The sequence below is a fragment of the Acomys russatus genome, chromosome 3, assembly GCF_903995435.1.
Source record: "Acomys russatus chromosome 3, mAcoRus1.1, whole genome shotgun sequence".
NCBI lineage: Eukaryota > Metazoa > Chordata > Mammalia > Rodentia > Muridae > Acomys > Acomys russatus.
Genome location: NC_067139.1, coordinates 36893640 through 36921599, shown reverse-complemented (window position 1 = coordinate 36921599; position 27960 = coordinate 36893640). Strand labels below are relative to the sequence as shown.

Genomic DNA, 27960 nt, shown 5'->3' with positions numbered 1-27960 from the left:
ACACAAGACACAAAGAAGAGCAAGTCTTTCATCAAGCTCTCATAACTTTATTGTTCAGGTAGAAGGTTTTATAAGGCAGGGGGCAGGGAAGCATATTGCTATGGCAACCCAGCTGCAGGCTATCTCAAGATTCGAGGAATTCCAAATAGGTCACGATGTCCTGCCACACCGAATATTTTGCTATCTTTATCTAATCTAACTGCTAAACTACAACAGGGTGGCTCCATCTAAATCTTATCTTTAGTCTAACTGCCGAACCACGACAAGGTCACGACAGACTGCTGGAGAAATAGGAACCTAGGCTTTGACAAGATGGCTGATCATTGGCCATATGGCCTGTCCCCAACATACATCAGGCACCATAGAGCCCAGAGAAGGACATTTAGAACTATACAATCTTGTTTTGATTTCAATATGATAATGATTGTGTGTTCATTGGTAATGGTGATGTTATACTTCCTCCTTGAAGGAGATCAAAATGAAACAGACCCGGATGAAAGAGAGACTGCTGACTTAAGTCAGTCTGCCCTTACATGAATTCAAACTGCAGAACAAGCAGGTCACTTACTGCTAATCCCACTACATAGGAACAGCTCTGAGAGTGGCTGAGGCACGACTGTCTATGCCTAGCCAAAGCTTCTTGTTGGTTACAGAGTCCATGTGATTTATTACTAGATGCCATTTTTCATAGGGCACGAATGAAGATTTACAGATGTCTTTCTTCTACTCATCCAAAGAGCAGAGAACCAGCCTTGGTTGTTCTGTGCATCCTGCCCACCTCATACATTTATAGTTTTAGGACTGTATAATGCTTGTGAGAAATTATACGTTTTCAGAACAAAAGAACTGGACACTGATGTTGGATCAGACCTGCCAGGATCCATTCCTCCAGCATGCTGAGGTGCTGACATTGTGCATCCTTCTGGTTCCAGTTCCAACTGCTTCGGTTGCTGTTCCTTATCAGAACAGGACAGCTTCGAAGAAAGATCCTGATCCTAATTGGTCCAGTATTTCAGACTGTCCCACATGGGACTTCTATTAAGCCTGGAATTTCTCAACATTTAGAGACTGGACTACAATGCTATTCCTAGCTTGTTTAACCATTTTCCCCAATTTTATGTGGGACCCTACAAAGGTATTATTATTCATGCCAAATCAGCCAGAAGAAACCTTACGAGAATGATACTCCATTTCCCTTAAGGGGGGTTGGGTAGGTTTTGGTTGTTTTTTTGAGCTATGGATGTTTATTTTCTTTTTTTCTTCCTTTCTTTTTTTTTGGTTTTTCGAAACAGGGTTTCTTTGTGTTAGCCTTGGCTGTACTGGACTGGCAGTGTACACCAGGCTGGCCTCAAACTCACAGCGATCCAACTGCCTCTGATTCCCGAGTGCTGGGATTAAAGGTGTGCGCCACCACCGCCTGGCTTCTTTTTTTCTTTTTTTGTTTGTTTTGAGACAGAGTTTCTCTGTGTAGCCCTGATTGTCCTGGACTTACTTTGTAGACCAGGCTGGCTTCAAACTCACAATGATCTGCCTGCCTCTACTTCCCAAGTGCTGGGATTAAAGGCGTGTGTCACCATGCTCGGTTTGGATGTTTATTTTCATTGGGAGTTGGTTATAAATTAATATTGGTCTTATTCAGAGAGAAACTGAGGTTGGACTTAGAGATGTCTCTCCTTTTCTTTCTTTCATAGGTATGGAGACAGGAGTTGAAAAAAATGAAAAATATAAAAATATGTAGCGATGATAGGACAAAAAGTAGATTATTGAATCTACTCCTCAATTTAAGGCCTTAATTGTTACTCACAAATAAGATTAATTTTAATTCATTGATATATAATTTTGTATATTAGCGTAAAATAAGTTTAATTTTGATACATTGACATAGAATTCAGATTTGAGATTATTCTTCATACACATTATATATATTTCTACTCTAATTATGAGATATTGAACCCATACAACTCAATTATAATACAAGGTTTACTTCCAATACTTTGATAGTACTATTGCAAGCTGTTTAGGATAATTAAGTAATGTAAGTCAACTGTTAGTTGATCAACTCATGGTCATGTCAAGTACAAAAATATACCACCTACGCTTAACAGATAGATATAATTCTATAGATAGATGAGGTCTTCAAAATCCTTAGAGACCTACAGAATATGGCATTTTAAAATGTTATTATTTTAAGGATTCTTAATAAGATAGGTTTACTCCTGGCAACACCCAGCCTACCTCAAAGAAGATGATGAGCAGCGAAGAAACTCCTTGTGGAGATGGCTTCACGTGTGACGAAACACCCACCGGGCAAAAATGTCCTTATTTCTCCCACAGACAAAATTCTGCCTAAAATGGGCAAGCTTAGATGCTGGCAAACTCTGCCAAGGCAGGGTAAGCAAGTCTTCAATAGTTCCTACTTCACAAATACGTCTGTCAGATATATTGGGCCAGAAGGCTGAAGATGATGTGTAGTGGATACAAATATGTTTTTGTTTTGATCCCAAGTGTGGAATGGGGAACAGACTTGTGAGAGATTAGGTGATGTTTATCCACTAGAAGATGAACCACCTCCTGTGAGGGCTTGGTTTTTGCCAGCTGAAACACATCTTGGTACAGACTCCAAGAGGCCATATACCCAAAACAGGAGGGGGGCCTTTTGGGGTGTTTGGCTGTTCATCGCGCCACTTCAAGACGCTCCTAGAGAGAACCGCTCCAGAGAACGCTTCCGGGTTCAGGGTTCTGGCTGCTGTTCCAGGTTCCTGCCACAGCTTTGGCTGAATTGCTGGTCTGCTGAAATCCTGCCGATTACACCAGGGGAATCGCTCCCAGGAACTGAGTCCAAAAAGGTCTCCTTTTTCTGTTCCCATTAATCTCTTTTCTCTCCTGTCTGGGATAGATGGGTTGGAAGGGAGGTATAAGCATTAAAGAAACCCAAATAAAGTAGATTTGGAAAAGGCCGAAGCCTATAATGATGCTCCAAAGTTTTAGGTGCCTGTTCAGGCAGCAAACTGTCTCTGTCTTTTTTTTTTTTTTTTCCATTTTGGAAGCTGCTAACCTGCACTTCCAGTTTTCTCAGGTAGTTAAATTTATTCTTTCTCAAGTCTCTCATGGGGTTGAAGACCAGATAGTTTGAAAATTAAGCTTAGTTGTTTAGGAGTTAAGAAGATACCTTTAGGTCTAGACAGATATTTTTAGGTCAATAGATATGAGCTTTGATAGGTGTTGATTTAGGTTGAAAACTTTTGATTCACCAAGATATTTTCTTCAAGGTTGCCAAAATACCTTTCGATTTGACATTATGTATGTTAGTCTTACCTTTTGGTTTTTATAATTTTTCATAAATGTTCTTACTGTATATTTTTAAAAAGGCTTATTTGTTTAAACAGAGAGGGGAATTGTTGGAGGTTGGTCTGGTGTATTTTCTGCTAATTCCTGCATGCTGCCTCTGTGCCCCACCTGTACTTTGCCTGAGAGCCTAACCTGTTTGACTCTGGGCAGGGCAAATGGGATAGGCATGGCTAAGATTCCAGAGCTTGGGGAGACAGAAGCTTGGAGGAAGGGAGACCAGAGAAGAAGGCTGCGCCATGGGTTAGGTGGAGGAGAAGCACGTGGCTGGCATGGATGGAGACTTGGCCTAGATGATAGATAATTAGCAAGCATTTGGGATTATGGATAGGAGGTAGCTTGAGAAAAATTATTAGAAGCAGATGGCATTGGATTGGGGCAGGTATGGCATATCTCTAGGAAGTAGTTTAGGGGATTAATATCTGCCCTGCCTCAGGTTAACTAAGGCTATTTTAAAATATAACATGTGTCTGTGTCTTGATTGATTGCTAGTGTGTCAAAAAAAATACTGTCATAATAATAATTATAGACCTAGTAATAAACATTATTAGGCCATACTGGTAAAATAACTGCAATACCAAACTTTGATTTTACCAATAAAGACTTGGGAATCAGATGCTGAGGTGAAATTCTGCTAGCTCAGATAGGCAGAAAAAGCACCCAGCTGACCTTCCTACTCAGCTGATGTCCCAGAAGGAAAAAGCCCTTTCTCTTTCTTCACGCTGTCTTACATACCCTTCAGCTCAATGACCCTCCTTCCTGTGGGTACTTATGTTCACTCCCTGTCAGCTGGTTTCTTGCTTTGCCTATTCACCTGGGATTAATTTTATTTAGTCTTGTTTCAGAAAGCACTTGGATTGAAGGTATGGCCGGGCAGTGGTGGTGCACGCCTTTAATTCCAGCACTTAGGAAGCAGAGGCTGGCGGATATCTGTGAGTTCAAGGCCAGTCTGATTTACAAAGCGCGTAGCCAGGGCTACACAGAAAAACCCTGTCTTGAAAAAACAAAAACCATTAAAAAAAAAAAAAAAAAAAAAAAAGGGGTTAGCCACACCACAACTAGAAACAGTTTTTCCCAGGCAGCCTAAATTAATGTTCTACTCTAAGAGCTTTGATTTCAAGGTGTTTACTATGCTCTTTCCAGCTTCTTTTTTTTTTTTTTTTTTTTTTTGAGACAGGGTTTCTCTGTGCTATCTTGACTGTCGTGAACTTGCCTTGTAGACCAGGCTGGCCTCGAACTCACAGTGATCCGCCTGCCTCTACCCAGCAAGTGCTGGGATTAAAGGTGTGCGCTACCACACCCGGCTTCATCTTATTTTATAGGTATTACGGTTGTGGCACTGTATGTGTCCATGCAGTGTCCTTGGAAGCCAGAAGATGGCGGCAGATTCCGTGAAGCTGTAGTTACAAGAGGTAGTGAGACACCAAAAGTGGGTGCTGGGAACACACTTTGGTTCTCTGCAAGTGCAGTAGCTGTTCTTTTTAACTGCAGAACCATCTCTAGCCATCAATTTTCATTCTTTTCCTCTCACCCCACCCCTCACCCGGTTCCCTGGTGCAAGTACTGCTCCTGTCTCAGCCTCCAAGTTGCTGCGATTACAAGCACAGAGAAAGTGCTAGTAACAGGTGACTTTCTGTCCGGGAATCCCGTGGGACCCCTCTTTAGAGTGCAACCTACTGGGCCGCCAAAGGTGTTTGGAGGCAGGTGGTAGTGGTGGTTATGGTGCTGCGCCCAGAACGCGGACTACAACTCCCAGCACACCCGGCGAACCTCGGTGCCAAGTCTCGCGTGACTTGCGGCGGGACTGGTACGTGGTTCAGCTGCCGGCTGGCTGCAGTCTACCGTCTGATAGCGTTTCTTGCGCACTCAAGATGGCTTGGCTCTGCTCAACCCCACAGCCTCTTGGGCCATCTTGGGCCTCGGAACCTCTTTAGTGCGGGAGTTCGGGCCGCAGGCGGCGGGCTAGCAGGTGAGGAACTGCGGCCTGGCTGTGCTGGGAACATCCTGAGCCCCGGGGCTCCGCGGCCTGGGGGCCGAGTGGGGACCTTGTTCCACCGTCGCGAGGCTCGAAGGTCCTCAGGAAAATCCTCCTAGGGAGCCTCCGAGCACCCGCTCCCTGCCAGCTGAGCCCTAAGGGGTGGGACCCTGGAGGGGTCTGACCAGGCACTACACATCCCAGAGGCTTTGCTTTATACCTCCGGAAGGAGAGTTGTAGGCTTGGGGTCGCTCAGGGAGAGGAAGGGCGTGTGTCTGCCTTGCAGATGTTCTCTGGACCGCGGTGAGTGAGCCCTGTGAACTTGAACAAAAATTCAGGTCAGTAATGTCTGCTGTGCACTGCAGTCCAAGGGTTTTGTTTTGTTTTGTTTTGTTTTTTTGTTTTTTTTTCAGTCCAAGGGTTTTAAAGACAAGTTTTGTGTATGTTGCATAGCCCACTTCTGTCAAGGACTAATGCTATATAATACGGCTCGTGAGGCTGATAATGGGGAATGAACGGATGTACAGGGCATCGTTTGGTGGACTTAGGAGTGCTGTACCAAACCCTGGTTGTTTATTGATACTAGAACTTCTGGATGGACCCTTCCTGGGAAGCTTTGCTGATGTGCAGCAACTGGGCAGTGCTCCTCATCATTAACATCTGTCTGTCAGCCTAGTCCCGCGTCATTTCACTGTGGTAAGGTGTCTTCACTGGTGTCTTGCTTTACCTTCTCAGTTGTCAAGATGACCCAGTGGATAAGGTGAATCCTTGAACTTTATCCATTTCAGGGTGTGTTTGTCACTCATTGCTTCTAGTGTGTGTGTGTTTGCACCTGTTAACAAGCCATAAGTCTCTGTGTGTCTCAAGAGAACAGCACTGGAGTGATCCTCTGCTGTTCGGCATAAGAAAATGGCCTTTGTTGTTTTTATTAGGTGGCATATACTCAGCTCCAAATTCTGTGTAGAAAAAAACACCTGGATCCCAGTCTTATAATGGCTTCAAGACAGCCAGGAGTGCCTGGTAAATGTAGTTTTTGATTGTCATTTTAATATTACCTCATTACCCTCTCAGCCAAAATCATAACTTAGAGCCTCTTCCCTTAGTGTATGAGAATATGACAAATGCATTATTTTACCAAAGGGGAAGTCTTAGCAGTGTGTAGGATGTCAGTGAGAGCAAATTGCTCTGTTTTGAGGGTGGTAAAGGTAGGATGGAGGTGCGGGCAAAAGGTACAAGTCACTGTTAAATCTTAGTTTTAAAAGGACTTGCATCGCTACACAGAGAAACCCTGTCTCAAAAACCAAAAACAAAACCAAAAACAAAAGTTGTTACTAAATCTGCACGTACTGCTCAAAAAAAGTGTTTGTTGTTTTCTGTTTGGGAGAGAAAATCACTGTGTAGACCTGGCTGTCCTGGAACTCACAGAGATCCTCCTGTGCTTGGCTCAAAAAAGTATTTGATCTGTTGATTGATTTCCTAGTGGATATTAGCTGACTTTATTGCTATTGTTTTTATGAAGCCATTGAGAGAGATCTTAGAAAAAGTTTTGAAATTGCTCCCCAGTTAGGTAGGTTAATGGAAGCTTCCTTTTTGTGCCCTAATATCTCGTCTTTGCCATCATGTATGTCTTGCATTCTTCCTGGATTGTCACAAACTTCTTGTAAACCTGCAGAGCGAGGTGGTGCGCTCATTAGGCTAATGCCTTGTAGCATGGGAGCATGAAACGGTGGCGCAAGGTGAGCACTGGCCTAGGTTCCTACTGCACATTCGTCAGCTGTGTGGTATTGCTTATGTTAATGCCATAGTTTTCTGAGCTGGGAAATGGGAAGAGACTTTGCTTAATGAGGATCAGATAGAAGGAGGGATGTAAGTGCCTGGTAATTTTTGTTTGCATGTCTGTTTTAGTTGTGATAACAATGCAGTACTGTAAATTCACCCACGTAAAGTGGGTAATTTACTGGTTGGTGTGCTCATAAGTTTGTGCCATCTATCAAATTAATCTACTTACAGAGCATTTTCATGCCCCCAGAAAGCCTTTGTACCCATTAGGAGATACACCTGATTGCCCTCTCCCTGGCCCTTGGCAACCAGTACCCTCTTGGGTTTGTCAGTTATTAATATTGGTAATAGTCACATGGTATCCCTGGGTCTCTTCGCTGTTTAAGTGGAAATTCCGGGGTTTGAGACTTGCTGCCAGGCAGGCTGCTGTCTTGACGAGCATGATTATGTAACAGGAAAGTATCACCTTGAAGGCAGGTTCTGGATCAGTAAAGCAGACAAATGAACCTTGCTCTCCAGGCGCTGGGCTGGCACAGTTGAAAGTGCCCTTGAAGCATGGTACCGTCGTCACAATTGGACATTCCAGCAGTCAGTTCCCGTGCAAAGGAATGGCAGGGTTAAGCTGGTAGTGTTGATGAGAGTGGCTGTCAGTAATGTCTGCCATAGAAATGCTGAAGTCATTAGAACACCAGAAACTAGAGGTGGTGCCAGACCACAGACTGAACTGTTTCTTATAGCTCTCTTTGTGGGGAAGACACAAAAGGCGCAGCACTTGTCATAAGCTTGGTTGAGCCTGAGCTAGCCATTTTCTTTATGTAGTGAGGCAGAACCTTTTACAACTGGGTTTTAGTTTCCTCATCAAATGAGACAGTGACGGGCTATAGAGTGAGGGGAAAAGAAGAGAAGATACCTTTAGTCACTTTCTAGCCTCTTTAGTCTTGTATGACTGAGTTTAGCATACAAGTTTTGAAATGAGAAATGTTTGAGTTTTGACTGGAAATTTTTCTTTGAAGTTGAAACTTTGCATAGGTAATTTAAATTGAGGTTAAGGTTCTTTAGTCTATAAGAATGGATTAGAACCTGGTTTGGTGGTTTGTGCCTTTAGTCCCAGCACCTGGAAAGAGCTAAGGCAGGATGACTCACAGGATTTGAGGCCAGCTGTGAAAGCTATATGCTGAGTACAGGACTACATAGCAAGATCCTATCTGAAAAAGGACTAAAAACAGGATTGTGAGCCGGATGTGGTACGCCTTTAATTCCAGCACTTGGGAGGCAGAGGCAGGCAGATCTCTGTGAGCGAGCTTGTTCTACAAATCGAGTCCAGGAGAGGTAAGGCTACACAGAGAAACCCTGTCTTGAAAAACAAACAAAGCTACACACACACACACACACACACACACACACACACACAAAACAAAACAGGATCATGTTGGTGAGTGGGTGTAGTAGAGATTCTTAGAGTGCTGTGAGTAAAGAAGGCAATTAGCACTATTATTACCTTCCCTTGAATGGATTAGTTGTCACAGACAAACTGTCCCTAAGTAAGTTTCACAGCTTTCTTGTCTACAGATGAACTTAAATCCACTAGTATGTTCAGTTGATATTCCATATTGACAGGTGTCTTTGTTCTTAGCTCTTGCGCCCAGTGGGCCCCTAGGCAAGATGTCCCTGCCCATCGGGATGTGTCGCCGGGCATTCAGCTATGATGATGCCCTAGAGGACCCTGCACCCATGACTCCTCCTCCATCGGACATGGGCAGCATCCCCTGGAAGCCTGTGATTCCAGAGCGCAAGTATCAGCGTCTTGACAAGGTACCTTAGCCTGCTGACTGCTTCTGTCAGGCTTACCCCTTCATGCTTCTGCTCCAGAAGCCTTCAGTGATTCTCTGTCCCACAAAATGAGGCAGAGCCGGTCCCTTTGTGTATCTTCTGTAACTTTTAGAAGCCCACAGCTTGAACAGTAGTGTCTACATCATCTGGACTCCACTTCCACAACTAAAAAGCCAAACTCCACACCATACCTGAGTTCTGATGAATCCTTGCCTCTTTGTAGCTTCTCTATTATCCATCCATAGAATTCCTGGAGTAACTGCCGAGACACAATGAGGTAGTTAGGGACTAGGACCTATGTTGTATACATTCCTTCTCCTCATAGCCTAATTACTTTTATGTAGTCATATTTTTGTACATGAAATGAAGTTTTACACTGCGGGATGTGCTGTCACGGCAGTGTGCAAGGTTCAGATTTTGGGACACTTGAGTGTTTATTTAGGCTTTATTGCCCAAATAAACCAAAAGCTCAGAAGCCATTTTACCTGCAGCTTCAGCTGGGGCCCTGGGAAGAGGTGCGGAGGGAGGATTTGCTTAAGCAGACCTGGAGTGGATCTCAAGTAGTTTGTGACTTGGACAGTTTTACCCCTGAGCATAGCGCCTCTGTCTTAGAGGGGGAATTCTTTGTCTTAGAGTGTTGAGGGAGTAAATAGGAGATTCAGAGGCTTACCTGGTGTGTAGCTGATGTGAAATGAGTCTGTCTGAGCTCTTCCTTCTGATGAGGGATTTCTGTTTCTCTTGTTACACTCTCAGAACAGGGGATTCTTTCTAAGAACTGCTCCACTGCTCTGTAGAGAACTCCTTATGTCAGCTGTCTCCTGTAATCTGACCCAGCAGCTGTTGGAGAAAAAAATGTTCTGTTTAAAGACAGTGGAAAGACCATAAGAACTGTGGCAGCCTGCATAAGGAGAGTCTTGAGTCTCAGGCCAGCCTGAGCTCCAGCCAAAGGCTCCGCCAAAGAAAAAGACCCCTAGAATCCCAGCACTCGGGAGGCAGAGGCAGGTGGATCGCTGTGAGTTCGAGGCCAGCCTGGTCTACAGAGTGAGTCCAGGATGGCCAAGGCTACACAGAGAAACCCTGTCTCGAAAAACCAAAAAAAAAAAAAAAAAAAAAAAAGAGAAAGACCCCTAGACAACAACTGCAGTAAAAACAAACTTACAAAAACCGCAGCTATTTCCAAGGCTGCTGCAGGAGAATTGCCTGCTTGGCTACAGATGATTCAAGGGAAGTTCAGGCAACTTAGAGCGATCTTGTCTCAAAATAGATGCAACAAAAGAGCAAGGGATATGGTAGAGTGCTCAGTGAGCATGTGCAAGGCCCTGGGTTCAGTCCTCGGCCTGGGGGACCATTGTGTGAGCCTTGTGCTGTGGTCCAGTAGTATGATGTGCTGGCCTGGTTTACTTCCTGTTGCTGTGTAAAATACTCTGACAGAGGCAACTTCAGGGAAGGGGGCTTATTGATTTTTGAGACAGGGTTTCTCTGTGTAGCCTTGTTGCCCTGGACTCGCTTGGTGGTCCATGCTGGCCTCGAACTCACAGAGATCTGTCTGCCTCTGCCTCTCCAAGTACTGGGATTATAGACCCGTCTAGAAGAGAGCTTATTTTAGCTCACAGTTCAAGGTACAGTCTATCCTGCTGGGGAAGTCAATGTGGAAGAACTTGAAGGACTGGGCATGTCTCATTCACAGCCAGGAACAGAGAGGTGAATGCATGCTGCTGCTCTGTCCCTGTCTCTAGTTTATACAGCCCAGGATCCCCTGCCAGGGGATGGTGCCTCCTATAATAAAAATGGGTCTTTCCACATCAATTAACAAGTGTCAAGATAATCCCTCGCAGACACTCACAAAGGCTAACCTAATTTAGCAAACTCCTCATGGGGCCAAAGGTCTCTCTTCTAAGTGATTTTAGATTCTGTCAAGGTAGCACTAACCATCACACTTGGGAATTTATTAGAAATATAACTTTAATTTAAAATTATTATTATATTTATTTTTCTGGGTGCTGGGGATAGAATCTGAATAAGCTAGGCTAGAAACCCAATTTGTTTTCTTCAATCATAGGGTCTCACTGTGCAGCCCAGTCTTCAGCCTGCAGAGTGCTGGGACTACAGTGGGCAACAGGAAACGTTATGTGCTCCTAGAATGGAGCCCTTGTCTCACATCTAACAGCCCAGACCTGCCCAACAGTCTGAAGCTTATGTGGCCAGAACTCAGGGGACTGATGCAGGGCCAAGCCTGAGGATGTTTTGCCCGGCTGAGGAAAGCTTAGTGCTTGGCCTGTGGTCAGTGCTTTGTAGGGGGCACTGGCTTCATTTTGTTTCTGCCCTTCCTGTTTGTGCTTTCTTCTCTCTGTCCCTCATTAATGTTTCCTCAGTTTGGAGACAGGGTTTGACTTACTGTGTAGCCCAGGCTGGACTTGTGCTCACACCAATCCTCTCACCTCAGCCTCTCTAGCGTAGGGATCCGTGTGCCATCAAACGCAGCTTCATCTGTAGTCTAATGGGCAGCCAGAGGCTGGCAAGTTAGGCCTCAGGGCTCCAGACTGTGCTTTATCATGTGATTCCAGGCTTTTTCCATAGAGTCTATTCTTGTTGTCACTTGGGGCAGGTAGCGGTGACCATTACTGTCCCTTTCAAATATTTCTTCACTTAGTAGGTTACATATTCTTAGGACTCTTTCTCCAAAGAAGTAAGTTCAGGTGTGCAGCTCCCCTGCCCTGCTCATGTGCTTCCTTACCTCTCTTGAACAGACAGAGGAAGGAGCGGCCAGTGTCTCTTCCCTTGCTGTGACTCCATCAACAGCCACTGACAATTCAGACAACGCCCCCGTGGTGAAGGCTAAAGCTACCCATGTCATCATGAATTCCCTGATCACAAGTAAGCACCCTTCAGTCTTAGCAGAGTGAATCAAGTGAAGAAGAACGTGGGCCTCAGCTGCCCATGGTCCTCAGGCAGGGCTGCTTTCGTGGGGCCTCACAGGAGTGGCTGCTGATCCCCTCAGCTCTACCTCATGCAGGAGAAAGAGTCCTTATTTTTGTGACAGGGTTTCTCTGTGTAGCCTTGGCTGTCTGGATTCTCTTTGTAGACCAGGCTGGCCTCAAACTTACAGTGATCAGCCTGCCTGAGTGCTGGGGTTACAGGTGTGCACCGCTATGCCAGGGGGGTTTGCTGACTATTAAGTACCTCATTGGTCCTGCTGTTGGTTGATACAGTCTTATTTCCCTATTTTGACCAGTGTGGTCTTGGAAAGTTACTTAATACTAGACACTGTACCCACTGTTGTAGGTAGGGAGGAGGCTGACAGGTTGGTTGTAAAGCTGAGTGGTTCCTTAGCAGAGCTTTGGATCTAGCTGCATTGCTAGAGAAGATGGCACACTGGAGGGTAGCCTCTGGCCTGGCACGGCTACATAGAGTGTTTTTTATTTTGTTTTGAGATAAAGTCTTGTTGTACTGCTAATGGCTTCAAACTCAAAATAGTTCTCCCTCCTTAGTGCTCTTGAGTGCTGGAATGAACAGTTGTGCACCACCACACCCAGCTACTTGAGAAATTGTTTACATAGCACTTATAATTTATATGTACTTTCACAAACAAATTTTTGTTTTTGCTTGTTTTGTTTTTTTGAGACAGGGTTTCTCTGTGTAGCTTTGCTATCCTAAACTCACTTTGTAGACTAGGATGGCCTCAAACTTGCAGAGATCTGCCTGCCTCTGCCTCCCTGAGTGCTGGGATTATAGGTGTGAATCATTGCGCCCAGCTTACAAATGAACTTTTGATAGTGCCGACCAAGGCCTTGTATGTGTTGGTCCACCAGGAAGACCAGGTTTGGTGCCTCAGTTTCTTTAGTTTTTAGAGTGTGTCATTGATGATCGTAATGAGGCCTGATTAAAAAAGAATTTTTTGAGACAGGATTCCTCTGTATAACAGTACTGGTTATCCTGGTCTCATTTTTGTAGACCAGGCTGTCCTCGATCTGCCTGCCTCTGCCTCCCAAGTGCTGGGATTAAAGGCGTGCGCCACCATGCCTGGCTCAGAGATCCATTCTTTTTTTCTTTTAAAACTTATTATTTAAAAAAAATTATTTATGTCTATAGTCTGTGTGCTTGAGAGTGTTTGGGAGAGGGTAGGATGTGTGTGTGTACACACATCTGGCCTTGTACCCGAGGAGGCCAGAAGACATCAGATCTCCAGGAATTAGAGCTACAGACAGTTGTGAGCCATCCAATAGAGTGCTGGGATCTGATCCCAGGTCCTCTGAAAGAGGAGCAAGATGGCACTGAGCCATCTCTCCAGCTCCATATTTTAAATTTCTGTCACAAGTTACCTAACCTGCTTGCTTCTCAAGGCCATTCTGGTTGGTGTGGGAAGTTAATTATTTAGTGTGCAGCTCTGCATGTCAGCACTGAGCTGCCCAGAGGTTCTCCTTGGTTGGCTCTTTTTCTGTCAAAGCTCTTTATTTTTCTCCTGGAGGGCATTGGTTTGTCTTGGTCAGTTCTGGGCATTTACTCAAAAAGTCAAAGTCTAGAACCACTTTGGCTTTCTGTTACTGACCCACTCAAAGCTGCAGCTACTACTTGTATTTGTAGCTTGAGTGTTGTGGCTTCCGAGGGCACCAGGCATATATGTGATACACAGGTGTACATGCAGACAGCATGCCTGCACATAGAAGAAGGAAGTGGAATGTCCAAACGCCACAGTGCACAGCTGCCATACTCGTATGTAGTTTGCAGAGTTTGTGGCTTAAGAAAAATATCATCTTTTTCCATTCCATTGTGTGACTTGTGAAATAACTGAATAAATAGCTGAAAGAACATGGTTAGGTAGGCCAGGAATAGCAACAGGAAGATTGTACATATAAAACTTGGAGTCTGTAGGCCTGGGCTACTTCAAGGCAGGCTGTTGTGTTGTGACTCTGGCTAGTGCCAGCTGGCAGAAGCAAGAACTTTGGCAAAGTTTCTGTGCAGGTGGTAAGACTCTCAGGGAGCTTAGTGACTTGGGAATTCTTACTATGTCCAGACGTCAGACGCCTTCTGCTTGCTATTACTGAATAGAGTCTGAGAAGAGGCAAGGCATCCAGCATCCCTTGAGGGCAGCTTGCTTTTAGTGTGCTGTGAGGGAAGGCTGGCTTCTGAGGGGATCTTTGTGTCAGGGCCTGTCTAGGGCACCCCTTCCTCTCCAGTGGTCAGTGTGGCCTCTTGCTTCTGGGCAGAACAACAGATACCTGTGTTGTTTTGACTGGTTTATGACTAATTGTGGGTTGGTGTGACTGTCCTCTCTTTTCAGAACAGACCCAGGAGAACATCCAGCGTTTTGAACAACAGGCAGGACTGAGAGATGCTGGCTACACACCCCATAAGGGCCTCACCACCGAGGAGACCAAGTACCTCCGAGTGGCAGAAGCACTCCATGTAAGTGACCAGAATCTTTCATGGTTGAAGTATGGCTGTGATTTAGAAGTTTCCAGCTTAGTTGTCCGGAAACTCTGGAGAGTGACAAAAAGAGAACGAGCAAACAGACCAGGACTGCCCTGCTAAGGTCACACGTCCTGGATGAAGGCCTGGAAGTCTTAGCTGCAGATCTTTTTGCTTGCTGGCCTGTAAAGTGAGGACATACATGATTTGTTGATACATGACATGCATGAGAGCTCTGAACTGTTTTATATGCCAGAGTGGTTGGCTGTGAGGGAGGGAGGAAGGGAATCGCACAGTTCTACGTGTCAGTAGTTCAGCTGGACAGCAACATCATTCTCTGTCTGTTTATTTAGAGATGGGGTGTTTGTATATAAACCCAGGCTGGTGTGGTGGCACACCTTTATTCACAGTGTGTATGTGAGCATGGGGGTTTCCAGGCTAGCCAGGGTGCATAGTGAGAACCTGTTTCAAACAAACAAACACCCTCAGCTTAGCCTTGAACTGTGATCCTCCTGCCTCTGCCTCCCAAGTGCTGGGATTAGAGATATGCACCACCATGCGTAAGTCACCAGTTTAGACTTTAAAAAAAAATTCAGAAGCTAGGTGTGGTGGTGCACATCTTTAATCCTAGCATTTGTGAGGCAGAGACAGGATTTCTGTGAGTTTGAGGCCAGCCTGGTCTACAAAGTGAGTCCAGGACAGTAAGATCTGTTACACAGAGAAACCCTGTTGTTAAACAGAGAAACCCTGTCTTTTTTTTTTTTTTGGTGTTTCGAGACAGGGTTTCTCTGTGTAGCCTTGGCCATCCTGGACTCACTTTGTAGACCAGGCTGGCCTCGAACTCACAGCGATCCGCGAGAAACCCTGTCTTAAAACAAACAAACAAACAAACAAAACCCCAAAAACCACCTCCACCAAAAACCCCTCAACAAGGTGGATGGCTGAGTAGTGACACGAGGCTGATTTTCATATGCACACCCTACCCACTAACAGCACATATACATACATGCAGGTGATCACTTACACACATAAAAAGTAAATCTTTAAAGAGAAAAAAAAACCAAACAGGTAACTGTTACAAGTTCCTTTGGGCATAGGGAGAACAATAAAAGCACAGGAGATGGTATGTGTGGGGGTGGGGAAGATACAAGATACCATGGATGGGTGGCATTGTGGGATGACTATTCCAGATGAATCTGCAGGCCAAGTTTCTCATTCCTGTGTGAAATCTGTGTTGAGCTGGTGTCCATTTGAGTTTTGACAAGACGGATGCTTCTCGAGAGGGGCACTCAGTTTTTGCCACTCATCTTGTTACAGGTTGTCAACATAAACAAATGGATGTGTTGAGAGAAACTCAGGTTAGGTCCAGGAGAGGCATATCCCTTACGAAGGACAGACATAACTACTGTGGAGCTTTAGCTTAACCCTGAGAGGTAGCTGGCTCTCTCTGCTCTCAGTGTCAGTCGGTATTTTGACAATGCTGTGGAAGGGTGGTTGGTTATGGGAGAGAAGAGAGAATGAGCTAGGCTTCTCAGAGGAAGCACCTTGCTAAAGAGGACAGTAAGCCTGGGTCCTGGCTTTGAAAGCCGAAAGACAGGAGCAGAATTGAAGGCCAGGCCTAAGGGCTCTGCAGCATGGTGGCTCTTCCCCTAAACCACTTGGCTTTGTTGGAAACCTGTTCTAGCACCTAGCTTGTAGCACAAGAGTGTTTGAGGTGCCGTACAGTTCCTTAGGAGTATGGGACCCACCTGGTGTGGAAGAAGAGTTACTTGTGCCTAGCGTTAGCATGTCTGTCAGGCTGCTTATGCTCAGGCTGATCTGCTCTCTGAGCTCACTGTGAATAGCCTTTTCTTACCCATCTGAACAGAAACTAAAGCTGCAGAGTGGGGAGACAAGAGAGGAGAAGCACCCTGCCTCAGCCCAGTCCAGCCCGAGCAGCACCCCTCACGCATCCCCTAAGCACAAGTCGAGGTGAGCTTTCCTAGTTGCTCCAAGCTGCTGTCTCTGGGAGTCCAGTGGGGAGGTGACGCTGGGCTCCAGCCTGTGCTCTTTTGTTGCTTTGATATGAGACACAGAGAGAGAACATACAGGAGTGTGTACTTGATTCTGTTCTAGAGGCTGGTTCCCCTCTGACTCTTCCTCAGCCTTACCTGCCCCCAATCCTCACACCATGGATCCTGGGAGTGGAAATGACAGGAGCTCAGCAGACAAATGGAGCCTCTTTGGACCTCGACCCACGCAGAAGTCTGATCCTGGTAAGGCAGCTTCTTGAGAAAGAGCAGCGAGGCACCTGACTACCGTGTGGGCTGGGGTTTGTAATCTTTGGTTTTTCTTGGCAGGTTTTGCCATCCAGGCTTACAAAGGTGCACCGAAACCCTCTCCTATGGAGCTCATGCGTGCCCAGGCCACACGAGTAGGTGAAGATTCAGCAACCTTCAAGCTGCCTAAGATGGATGTCCCAACGGTAGAAGGGAAGAAACCACCACCTCGAGCCCATAATATCAAGCCCCGTGACCTGAATGTGCTCACACCCACTGGCTTCTAGTATGCTTGCTGTCCAGGGTCTTCCGTTTCCCCTGGGCTCTGACATAGGAGTGATGTAGTTAACTGAGGCCTGAGTGACTTTGTGCAGATTGTCCTTGTGTGAGAGAAACCATTTTGCACTGCTTTCAGGTTAGTAGAAAATGTCAGAGGTGTAGAGTGGAGACCCTATTATTATTATTATTTTTAAAATCATTTATCCCAGAGAAGGGACTCTGATCCTTGCTCTCCTAGGTAAATAGTGCTGGTGCGCTTCTGAAACTAAAGCCTCTTGATTCTTTTCCCATGTTCAACATGAGCAGTGACAAATCATGACTAGTGTGGAAAGCTGTGGCCTCCTGATGTGCTTTAGCCTTGTGAGTGGGCCTGGGCTTGTGTGAGAGCTTAGTGCAGCTTACAGTAACTCTTGGCAGGACCCTAGCTCTCTAAGCTGAACCACAGGTTCTTTCTTCTCCCTTCCCCTTCCTTTCCTCCCTTCAAGCCAGGTGCAGAGCCCTGGCTGTTCTGGAGCTGGTTCAGTAGACCAGGCTGGCCTTGGATTCAGAGAAGACCGCCTGTGTCTGCCTCCCAGGTGCTGGGATTAAAGGTGTGTACTACCCCTGCCCAGCCCGGTTCTTTTTTTTTTTTTTTTTTCCCTCTGGTTTTTCGAGACAGGGTTTCTCTGTGTAGCCTTGGCCATCCTGGACTCACTTTGTAGACCAGGCTGGCCTCGAACTCACAGCGATCCGCCTGCCTCTGCTTCCCAAGTGCTGGGATTAAAGGCGTGCACCACCATGCCCGGCTCAGTAGTTCTTTTGAGTAGTCACTGCACCACCTTTTTGTGTTCCTGGGCCCATGCAGGTGGCGGGCTGCTTATCTGCTGTGTTACAGAACAGTAGTCTCACATGGCCCTTTTCTCTTTTGCACTTTAATATGGAATTAACTCTTGATTCAATCTACTGGTTTCATACCCCTTCCGGTTCCGCACCCCTTCATTACAGGAGATTGAACCAGGGCCTTGCTTATGGTAAGCAAGTGCTCTACCACCAAGCTTCACCCCTCGTTCTTAGATAGTATGCTTTTTTAGTTGTGTGTTTTGGTTTTTGAGACAGGGTCTATGTAGTCTTGGCAAGTCTGGAATTCACCAGTAGACACACAGAGATCTACTTGCCTCTGCTTCCCAGTGCTGGGATTAAAGGTGTGCTCGACCACACCCAGCTTGAGTGTTTGTTAGAGTAAACTCTCATGAACTTGGTGTCACCTTATTTTGATTAACTTTGAGACCATTTTCTACCAGATTAGCTTCATATGTTCAGTAACACATCTCATGGAGGTAAGGAAGCAAGGAAATGCCCTTTTCTTTTCATTGTCCACAGGTCTGTTGGCTGAACACTCACAAACGATTGCTAGATCACTTTAGGTAGTAGTTTGTTTACATAATGAGCTAACCTCACAGAGAAGCCCTGGAGTCTAAGATTGCTGTAAAATTAATTTATTTATGTTATCTTGTTGTATTGACAATAAAAATCTTTACTACTTTCTCAAACCCAGGTCAGTCTTGTCCATTCTGCCTGTCCCACAGTGGAGCCCAAGCATTGTACACTTAGAGACTTTTGACTCTTTTTGACATTAGATGTTTCTTTAACAGGCTCTGTTCTTTTGCTTCTTTGCCTGCTTTGTTATGTTAGATTTAGAGAACTGGCCAGTCATCTTCATAGGCCACATAACAAGTTTAATGTACACAGTGTGCTATATTCAGGAAAAACTACTGTCTTTCCAGAAACAGGCTGCCAGTGCCTTGAGCAGTGTAACACGGGTGGAGATGGTTCAGCAGAAGGGCTCTTTCACATCGTGACTGGAAATGTTGACATATAGTGCATATCGTATTGCCTGTTTCAAAAGCATAGATAAATAATTTAATAGAAAATATATACACCTTGTATATTTAAGCCATATATTGAATAGGCTAAGATAAAGATTAGAAAAAAAAAAGATATACACTGAAGTTATAAAGTTATTATAACCTACAGATAAATAAGATAGGTTTGGTCTTATGCTAACTGCTGTTCATACTTCAGAGCTTCTAAGTCGCTGGCGAGTCAGGAGGTATTTTTGGTGCTCAGTGCTTACAAGTCTGGCTGCCTCAGTGCTGTGGGACAGGTTCTATGTCAGGGTTCAAGTCAGCAGCATAGAAGAGCAGCAGCTTCAACAAATGCACTTTGTCTTGGAGCTGGGGGACAAGAGGTTCTCCCAGTATGTGGACCAGGCGGCTGCGGAAGGCCTCAATCTGCTTCTCCACATCCACCACTGTGATATCATCTCCTTGCTGGGGTTTGGGCTTAATTCTTTTGATGATTAAGTCTTTTCGATCAATCACCGAACTCCGTAGGTGCTCTGCAAGAGGGAAGAAGTCAAACAAGATATACTTTATTCCCTGGTATCTTAAAGCTAAAGTCCAATTTTTATAAGGAAGGCCTGGTGCCTAGCTACTAGGAGACAAGTCAAAAGGTCATGTAAATTACTGTGGGAACCCCATTTACAAAAGGTCTATGTTCTTGCCTCACTGATTGTCAAAAATCAACCTACTTTGCTGGGCATGGTGGCAAACACCTTTAATCCTAGCATTTGGAAGACCGAGCCAGTGGATCTCTGAGTTTTAAGGCCACTCTGGGCTACATCATGAGTTCCAGGATAGCCAGGCCAGGGCTAAATACACCTTGTCTCAGTAAATAGAAAAAAAAACCTTAACGATATAGTTACTTTTAAAATTTATGTGTCTGTGTCTACGTGAGGATGCCATATGTGCAAGTGCCCACAGAGGCCAAAAGAGGACATAGGATTAGACTGGAGTTACAGGCAGCTGTGAGCTTCCTGGTGTAGGTTCTGGGAACTGAACTGCCGTTCTCCAGAAGGAAGAGTAAGTGATCTTACCTGTTGAGCAATCTCTCCAATTCAAGAAACTATATAACAATATTTTGATTTTTTTTCCATTGGACTTAATAACTCTATACTAAATAAAAACTATTTTGTAGGCTGGGCATGGTGGCACACACCTTTAATCCCAGCACTTTGGGAGGCAGATCTCTGAAATCAAGGCCAGCTTGCTCTACAGAGTGAGTCCAGGACAGCCAAGATTACAAGAGAATCCCTGTCTCGAAAAACCAACAAAACAAAACTATTGTGATAATCACATAAGAAAAATTCCTGTGGACTTATTTATTTTTACTACTTAGTGTGTTTGTACCTTTCATTGAGGCTTGGGCTCACTTTTTAGCACCACAACCCCAACCTCTGAAGTTTTAATTGTAAGAATTTGAAATGGGTGTGGGTGGGGTGTATGGCTGGAGAGATGGCTCAGAGGTTAAGAGCACTGGCTGTTCTTCCAAAAGCCCTGAGTTCAGTTCCCACAACCATCTATGAGATCTGGTACCTTCTGGCATGCAGGCAGAATACTGTATACAAAATAAATCTTAAAAAAAAAAAGTTTGAAACAGAAAAGAGCCCTGTAAGTCAGCCCCAGGTAGGCTGAAATTAAGGTAACAGGAATAGAATATTTACTACTTTTCTTCATACAAGAATAATTCTAAGTTAAAAATCACCAACATTGTAGACCAGAACCTAGAAGCCTGTGTAATCCAGGATTTAGGAGGTTGAGGCAGGAGCATAGCTATGAGTTTAGAGCCAGCTTGAGGGAGGGGCAGAGAATTAATTCAGTGCTAATATTTTTTCAAAAGTCCTGCACCATTGGTCTCCTTGTGGAGCTCCTTCCAGGTCCTTCTATCCCCGACTCTTCTGCTCTGATCCCCTGCTGGGTGGAGTCTTTCAGAGGACCTCTGTGGTAGGTTCGTGTTTAGCTCCTTCTGAATGAGAACTGAGCATCCTCCCTGGGTCCTTGTTACTGAGCTTCTTTAGGTCTGTGGATTGTAGTGTGGGCATCCTGTAGCATGTGGCTAATAAGTAGCATGTGGCTTATAAGTGGGCATGTACTATTCATGTCTTTCTGTGTCTGGATTACCTCACTCTTTTCTAGCTTGAACCGTTTGCCTGCAAATTTCAAGATTTCTGCCTGGCATGGTGGTGCATGCCTTTAACCAGCACTCGGGAGGCAGGCAGATTGCTGGGAGTTCGAGGCCAGCCTGGTCTACAAAGCGAATCCAGGACAGCCAAGATAACAGAGAAACCCCGTCTGGAAAAACAAACAAAAACAACAAAAATTCAGGATTTCCTTGTTTGTCTTTTTAATATGTATTTATTATTTATACAGTGTTTTGACTGTAACAGACAGCTCTTTACCTCTGACCCACCTCTCTGGCCTCCAGATTTCCTGAGTAGTATTCCATTGTGTAAATGTACCACAGTTTATCCATTCTTTTTTTTTTTTTTTTTTTTTTTTTTGGTTTTTCAAGATAGGGTTTCTCTGTGTAGCCTTGGCTGTCCTGGACTCACTTTGTAGACCAGGCTGGCCTCGAACTCACAGCGATCCGCCTGCCTCTGCCTCCTAAGTGCTGGGATTAAAGGCATGCGCCACCACCGCCCGGCTAGTTTATTCATTCTTTAGTTGAGGGACATCTAGGTTGTTTCCAGATTCTGGCTATTACAAATAAAGGTGCTAGAACATAGTTGAGCAAATGTCCTTGTATGGTGGAGCGTCTTTCAGGTATATGCCCAGGAGTGGTATAGCTGGGTCTTGAGGTAGCACTATTCCTAATTTTCTGGGAAGGAGCCAGATTATTTCCAAAGTGGGTATACAAGTTTACACTCCCACCATCAATGGAGGAGCTCCACAGGAAGACCAATGGAACCACTAAATCTGGGCCCGGCTGTTGGGGGCCCTTTAGAGATTGATACACCAACCAAAGACCATGCGAGGCGAGGACCTAGACCCCTGGTCAGATGTAGTTAATAGGCAGCACAGCCTCCTTGTGAGTCCCACAATATGGGGAGTAGGGGCTGCCTCTGACATGCACTCTGGTGTCACTTTCCCTGATGGAGTGGCCTTGCCAGGCCACAGAGGAAGAGGATGCAGGCAGTCCAGATCAGACTTGATAGGCTTGAGTCAGATGATAGGGGAAGGGAGGGTGAAGGAAGGAGGGTGAGACTGGGAGATGAGAGAAGAGTCTACAATTGGGATGTAAAGTGAATTTAAAAAAAAAAAAGTCCCACACAGTGTTCTTGGCTCCAGTCCTGAGCAGGTCTGTGAGGTCTCTTACTTTCTATGTGACATCACTGACTTAAAGCCAACATGATGTCCTCCTTACTATGTGAGGACGATCAACAGTACCATGTTCAATATTGCAGCATGGATTTCCTAAGACCTAGGACACTTACTAATTTAACCTGGTATAATTATTGAAAATAAACAATATCAACACAACACAATATGGTAGACTCTTCAGATTCACCAACTGTCTCAACATTTTTGTAGTCCTGAGACTGGGACCCATGGCCTTGCATGTGCTAGGCAAGCGCTTTATCAGTGATTCACAGCCGCCCAATACCACCTTTCCCAACCTAGAATCCTGTGTAAGGTCACGTGTTATATTTAGTATTCATATGCTTTAGCGTCTCTCTAATCAGGAACAGTACTTTGGGAAAACACAGGTCAGTCATTTATCAATAGTCTCTTCCTGGCAAATTTAATGTCAAATTGACACTAGCTAGAGTCATCTGGGAGGAGGGCTCTCAGTTGAGAAGATGCCTCTGTAAGACTGGTCTAGTTTATGTAGTGCTGGGGCTGAGCCCAGGGCTCTGGAAACTTGGAAAGCACTCAACCAACTGAGTTATAGTCCCAGCCTTTCTAATTATTAATCTGCAGTTCTTCAGCTTTACCAAGGTCCTCAACAATCCCTGCCCTAAGAAAACTGTTCTCAGTTGACACAGTTATTCTGCATGATTCTTGCCAACATGTGCCTCCTGCATGCCACCCAGCCTAACTCTCCCAGCAGCCCTTGAGAGCACTTTCATCGGCGTTAGGGTCTCCCTCTCCCTGTCTGGCAGTACTGGGGACTGAACCCTGGGACTCCTGCATTCAAGGGATATGCTCTACCCGAGCTACAGCCCCAGCCACTTTAAGGTCTCTTATATCTATCTGTCTTACTGACACCTGTTTATAATGTTAGTCTGTGAGCCACTGATCCAACAAAGGTGTTATCAGGAGCCAGGGCTCTCATGAAGTGGCTTTGCTTATCTACACAACCTCATAATTAGCAGGACTGCTGTATTAACACCAGGTGTAACAAAATAAGAATGTTTTCACCTGGGTGGTGGCGGCACACCTTTAATCTCAACACTCAGGAGACAGAAGCAGGTGGATCTCTATAAGTTTGAGGCCCGCCTGGTCTACAGAGTTAGTTCTAGAACAGCCCAGGCTATACAGAGAAACCCTGTCTTGAAGAAAAACAAATAACCAAAAAACAAAACAAAAATGTTTTCATATCATCACAGTGATTTCAGCTACTTTTCCTGTACCCCATGGTTGTAATCAACGAAAAATGTTTAAAAGTTTTGTTCTTTTGTTATTATTATTTAAAAAAAAATTTTTTTTGATTTTTCGAGACAGGATTTCTCTGTGTAGCCTTGGCTGTCCTGAACTTTGTAGACCCTAAGTTTGTAGACCAGGCAGGCCTTGAACTCACAGTGATCCGCCTGCTTCTGCCTCCTGAGTGCTGGATTAAAGGCTTGCGCCACCACCACTCTTGTTGTTATTATTATTATTTTTTTTTATTTTTGGTTTTTCGAGACAGGGTTTCTCTGTGTAGCCTTGGCCATCCTGGACTCACTTTGTAGACCAGGCTGGCCTCGAACTCACAGCAATCTGCCTGCCTCTGCCTCCCGAGTGCTGGGATTAAAGGCGTGCGCCACCACGCCCGGCTTTTTGTTATTATTTTTAAAGATTAAAAAAAAAATACTTTTTGCCAGGCGTGGTGGTGCACGCCTTTAATTCCAGCACTTGGGAGGCAGAGGCAGGCAAATCGCTGTGAGTTTGAGACCAGCCTGGTCTACAAAAGCGAGTCCAGGATAGCCAGGACTGTTACACAGAGAAACCCTGTCTCAAAAAAACCTAAAAAAACCCAACAAAAAACAAACCTTTTATGTTATATATCGGCATTTTTACCTTGCATCTGTTTATTCACCACGTTATGTACTATGCCCGTGGAGGACAGAAGAAGACATTGGATCCCCTGGAACTAGAGTTACAGTTGTTAGTTACCATGTAGGTGTTGGGAATCGAACCTGGGTCCTCTATAGGAGCAGCAAGTGCTCTTAATCACTAAGCCATCTTTCCAGATCATATGATTACTATTTTTTTTTTTTAAGACACACTATTACTATACAGCCTTCAACTCTTCATCCTGCTGCCTCAGCTTCCTGGGTCCTGGGATTTCAGGCAAGTGTCAGCACAGCTGCCTAGAATGATGCTTTACTTAGGTGAACAAGTGCTCCTTACCTCTCAGCACATGCTGATAGCTGGACAACAGGAACTGCAGGTGCTCAAGCAGCTCATCCCATGTCTGCCACTGGGTTTTATCTGACTGCAGAGAGAGTAAACACAGCGGGTAATAAATGTTTCTCCAGCTAAGTTCCCCATTAAAACAGTGTCCAAACCTCTCCCATGATGCCCAAACAGCAGGATGAGGGGAGTGCTCTGAAGGAGAAAGGGATGTACCTGACACTTGAGCAGTGACGTGGAGTTGTTCAGAAAATAGAGGGCCTGGGCCAGAGACAAGGGGAGACGGGTGGGTATCTCACAGCTGTGGAGGAATATGATTTCTAACACTTTGCAGCGCAGAAGGTGGCTTTCCATGGTAGTAAAGAACATCTCCCTGTGTGGAGGAGAGGGAGTTAAGCAGAAGTGCTTTTAAAGAGCATGTAGCACAGTTGTCCTCAAATTTCTAAAGTAACAGAGATCTACAAATCTGCAGTGCTTCTAGACAGAAATGGCTTTATCCATAAACCAGTAACTTACAGGATGATGGAACAGCCTTTGGCTTTTGAAAAGGACAAAGCCAGGTATCCTGGTGCACATCCATAATCCCCGAGCTAGGGAGGCAGGCAGGAGAATCCTGTGCTTGAGGCTAGCCTGTTGGGGACTGAAGCCAGGGCCTTGGGCCTCAGTATATACTCTACCAGAGATGTACCCTTGACCTGAAATTTCTAATGCTTCTCATTACAGATAATACACTCAGGGAAAATGGAACATCTTTAAAATATATAAAATACGTAGCAATTAGGAATTGTATTCAGCAAAATTCCCTTCACAAATGATGGTGCAATTTATTTTTATTTTTAAAAACACTTATTTAATTATTATTTATACATATTCTGTCTGCATGTGAGCCAGCCGGCCAGAAGAGGGCACCAGATCTGATTATAGATGGTTGTGCCCCACTATGTGGTTGCTGGGAATTGAACTCAGGACCTTTGGAACAACAGACAGTGCTCTTAATCTCTGAACCATCTCTCCAGCCCCCTTGATGGTGAAATTTAAAAGAAATCAAGATAAATAAAACAATGTAGTGAGCCAGGTGTGATGTCATACACCTTTAATCCCAGCACTGGGGTGGTAGGAGGATCTCTGTGAGTTTGAGGCCAGCCTGGTCTATAAATAGAGTCCAGGACAGCCAAGGTTATACAGAGAAACCCTGTTTTAAACCCAGCCTCCAAAATAAAAATAAGACCATGTAGCTAGGTTGATTTTCTTGCTTCTTCTGAGTGCTGAGATCACAGGCTTTGAATACCACATCCAGCTCTTATTTATTTATTTTACTTTTCTTTTTTTCTTTCTTTCTTTTTTTTTTTTTTGGAGACAAGATCTCTCTGTGTAGCCTTGGCTGTCCTGAACTCATTTTGTATACCAGGATGGCCTCGAACTCATGGAGATCTGCCTGCCTCTGCTTCCCCAAGTGCTGGGATTACAGGTGTGTGCCACCACCACCTGGCTAGTTTTTACTTTTTTTCCCCCATTTTTTAAAAAAAGATTTATTTATTATTATGTATACATTCTCTGCCTGCATGCATACTCGCAGGCCAGAAGAAGGCATCACATCACATTATAGATGGCTGTGAGTCACCATGTGGTTGCTGGGAATCAAACTCAGGACCTCTGGAAGAGCAGTCAATGCTCTTAACTACTGAGCCATCTTTCCAGCCCTAGTTTTTATTTTTTAAAAGATATAGGTAGTAAAGTTGAACATTATAGGAGAATAAAATTACAGATCACTATCCTTGTAACAAAGATGCAAAAACCTTAACAAATATTAGCAACATGAATCCATTAACATATTAAAAGGATAGCATGCAACCAAGCAGGGTTTTGGTTCCTAGAATGTAAGGCTAATTAAACTTCAAGAAATTAATTAACATAATTACCCAATCCAGAGACTAAAGAGGAAAAATTATGATTATCTCAATAGATGCTGAAATCCTCAGTATTTATTTACTCTTTAGAAAAATACCAGTCAAGTAGAAGCGGAAGAACTCTTCCTTAGTCTGACAAGATGGCTGAAAGCATCTGTAGGTCATCTTATAGGTAATGCTCAAGACCAAATGGTTCCCCTAAGATAAGGAATGAGGCAAGGCTGTTTGCTCTGCTCTCTCCATTTCTCTAACACTCTGCTGGGAAGTTTTGGTGTAGTAAGGCAAGGGAAAACAGGCAAAAGCCATACAGATTACAAAGGAGAATGTCAAACACCATTTGCAGACAAGATGATTATATATGTAGAGAGGGCTAATATAACTACCAAAAAAATCCTAGTAGGTGAATTTGTCAGCCAGGTGTGATGGTGCATGCCTTTAATCCCAGCACTCACGGAGGCAGAGGCAGGCAAATCTCTTGTGAATGCAAGGCCAGCCTGGTCTACAAGGTGACATGTTAGATTTAGCATCCTGATTCTTCCCAGGAAATGACAGCTTGCCTGCACACCAATTACTTGGGAACCTGATCCTTTCAACTCATCAAAGACATAAATAGGCCCCTATCATTTTCTTCCCCTTTCAATTACAGTTTGTGCTTTTCTCTCTTGAAATTCTGTGTCTGGCAGGCAGAAATAAAAACAGTTCATTTAAGGGGGGGGCAGGAAAGACTTTTTTGTTCTCTGTCTCTTCTGAGACAGGGTTTCTTTGTGTTATTCTGGAACTCCCTGTGTAGACCAGGCTTATCCTTACACTTACAGAGATCCACTTGCCTTTGCATCCTGAGTGCTGTGCCACCACCTGGCTTAGTACTCTTTTTAATGGAGAAACCAACCAAAACCAAAACAAACTGATTCAACTACACTCACCTCTGACTCCTTTCAGGGATGTCCAGCACGAACCCGAACATCATCTCAGCTATTTTATTGGAGCTGCAGGTAGGAGTCCTGTCCACCTCCACAGCAATGGACAGCATCCTCTGAAGCTGACACACAATCCTGGACCCAGAACACAGGGTACGAGTGAGTGGGAAGACTTGGTGAGAGGCTTCCTGAAGCTAGAGAAGGTCCCACCAGTGTGTACCACCCTCAGACAGCTGGGTGTGGAGGTGCAGACCTTTAATTCTGGCACTCAGAATGCAGAGGCAGGCAGGCCAGCCTGGTCTACATGTTGAGTTTCAGGCCAGCTAGTTACATGTTGAGATTTTGTCTCAAAATAAAACAAACAAGCAAACAACAACAGAACAAAGAACAGCAGTTCTTACTAAAACAAGTCTCAGAATTCCCACTGGTGGACCCTGGCCTCCCCTCCCATCAGACACAAATAAAGAGAGGCAGACAAGGCACGGAGAAGACAAGCAACCGTGTAGCAGGACCAGCCTGACTTGACGCCACTTATGTAAACACCTATTAAGTGATGGAAGAGTATTGGTTTCAGAAAAATTGCAGATAGTGACAAATAATTGGCTACGGCAGGCCAGATTCTGAGTCTACAATGATACGTTTATAAGTTACTATATTTCTTCCCCCCCCCCCCCAAGACAGGGTTTCTCTGTGTAGCCCAGGCTGTCCTGGATTCACTTTGTAGACCAGGCTGACCTTGAACTCACAGCGACCCACCTGCCTCTGCCTCCCCAGTGCTGGGATTAAAGGCGTGCGCCACCACTGCCCAGCCGGTACTGTTATTTTTATGAA

General features: G+C 44.8%; 2 protein-coding genes across 8 annotated transcripts in view; one reads left to right on the top strand and one right to left on the bottom strand.

The window, feature by feature from the left end:
• Nucleotides 1-5161: 5161 nt before the first annotated feature.
• Kiaa1191 (KIAA1191 ortholog) lies at nt 5162-17192 on the top strand. Of its 7 annotated transcripts, XM_051171538.1 has the most exons (9): nt 5166-5314; nt 5907-6016; nt 6253-6340; nt 8733-8911; nt 11677-11803; nt 14208-14332; nt 16203-16306; nt 16451-16590; nt 16675-17192. In XM_051171538.1, the coding sequence occupies exons 3-9, from the start codon at nt 6313-6315 to the stop codon at nt 16878-16880; spliced, it is 909 nt and encodes a 302-aa protein (XP_051027495.1). In that variant the 5' UTR covers nt 5166-5314; nt 5907-6016; nt 6253-6312; the 3' UTR covers nt 16881-17192. The 7 variants fall into 7 exon arrangements, with proteins under 7 accessions (XP_051027538.1, XP_051027547.1, XP_051027495.1 ...); XM_051171556.1 differs by lacking the exon at nt 6253-6340; XM_051171547.1 differs by lacking the exon at nt 5907-6016 and having other exon boundaries at nt 5172-5314.
• A 1654-nt stretch (nt 17193-18846) lies between these two features.
• The window catches only part of Simc1 (SUMO interacting motifs containing 1), a 39192-nt gene continuing 30078 nt past the window's right edge, over nt 18847-27960 (bottom strand). Inside the window, 4 exon segments of the mRNA XM_051171522.1 lie at nt 18847-19249; nt 24303-24387; nt 24522-24678; nt 27136-27264. Coding sequence (XP_051027479.1) covers nt 18999-19249; nt 24303-24387; nt 24522-24678; nt 27136-27264 — 622 coding nt within the window. The 3' untranslated portion in view covers nt 18847-18998.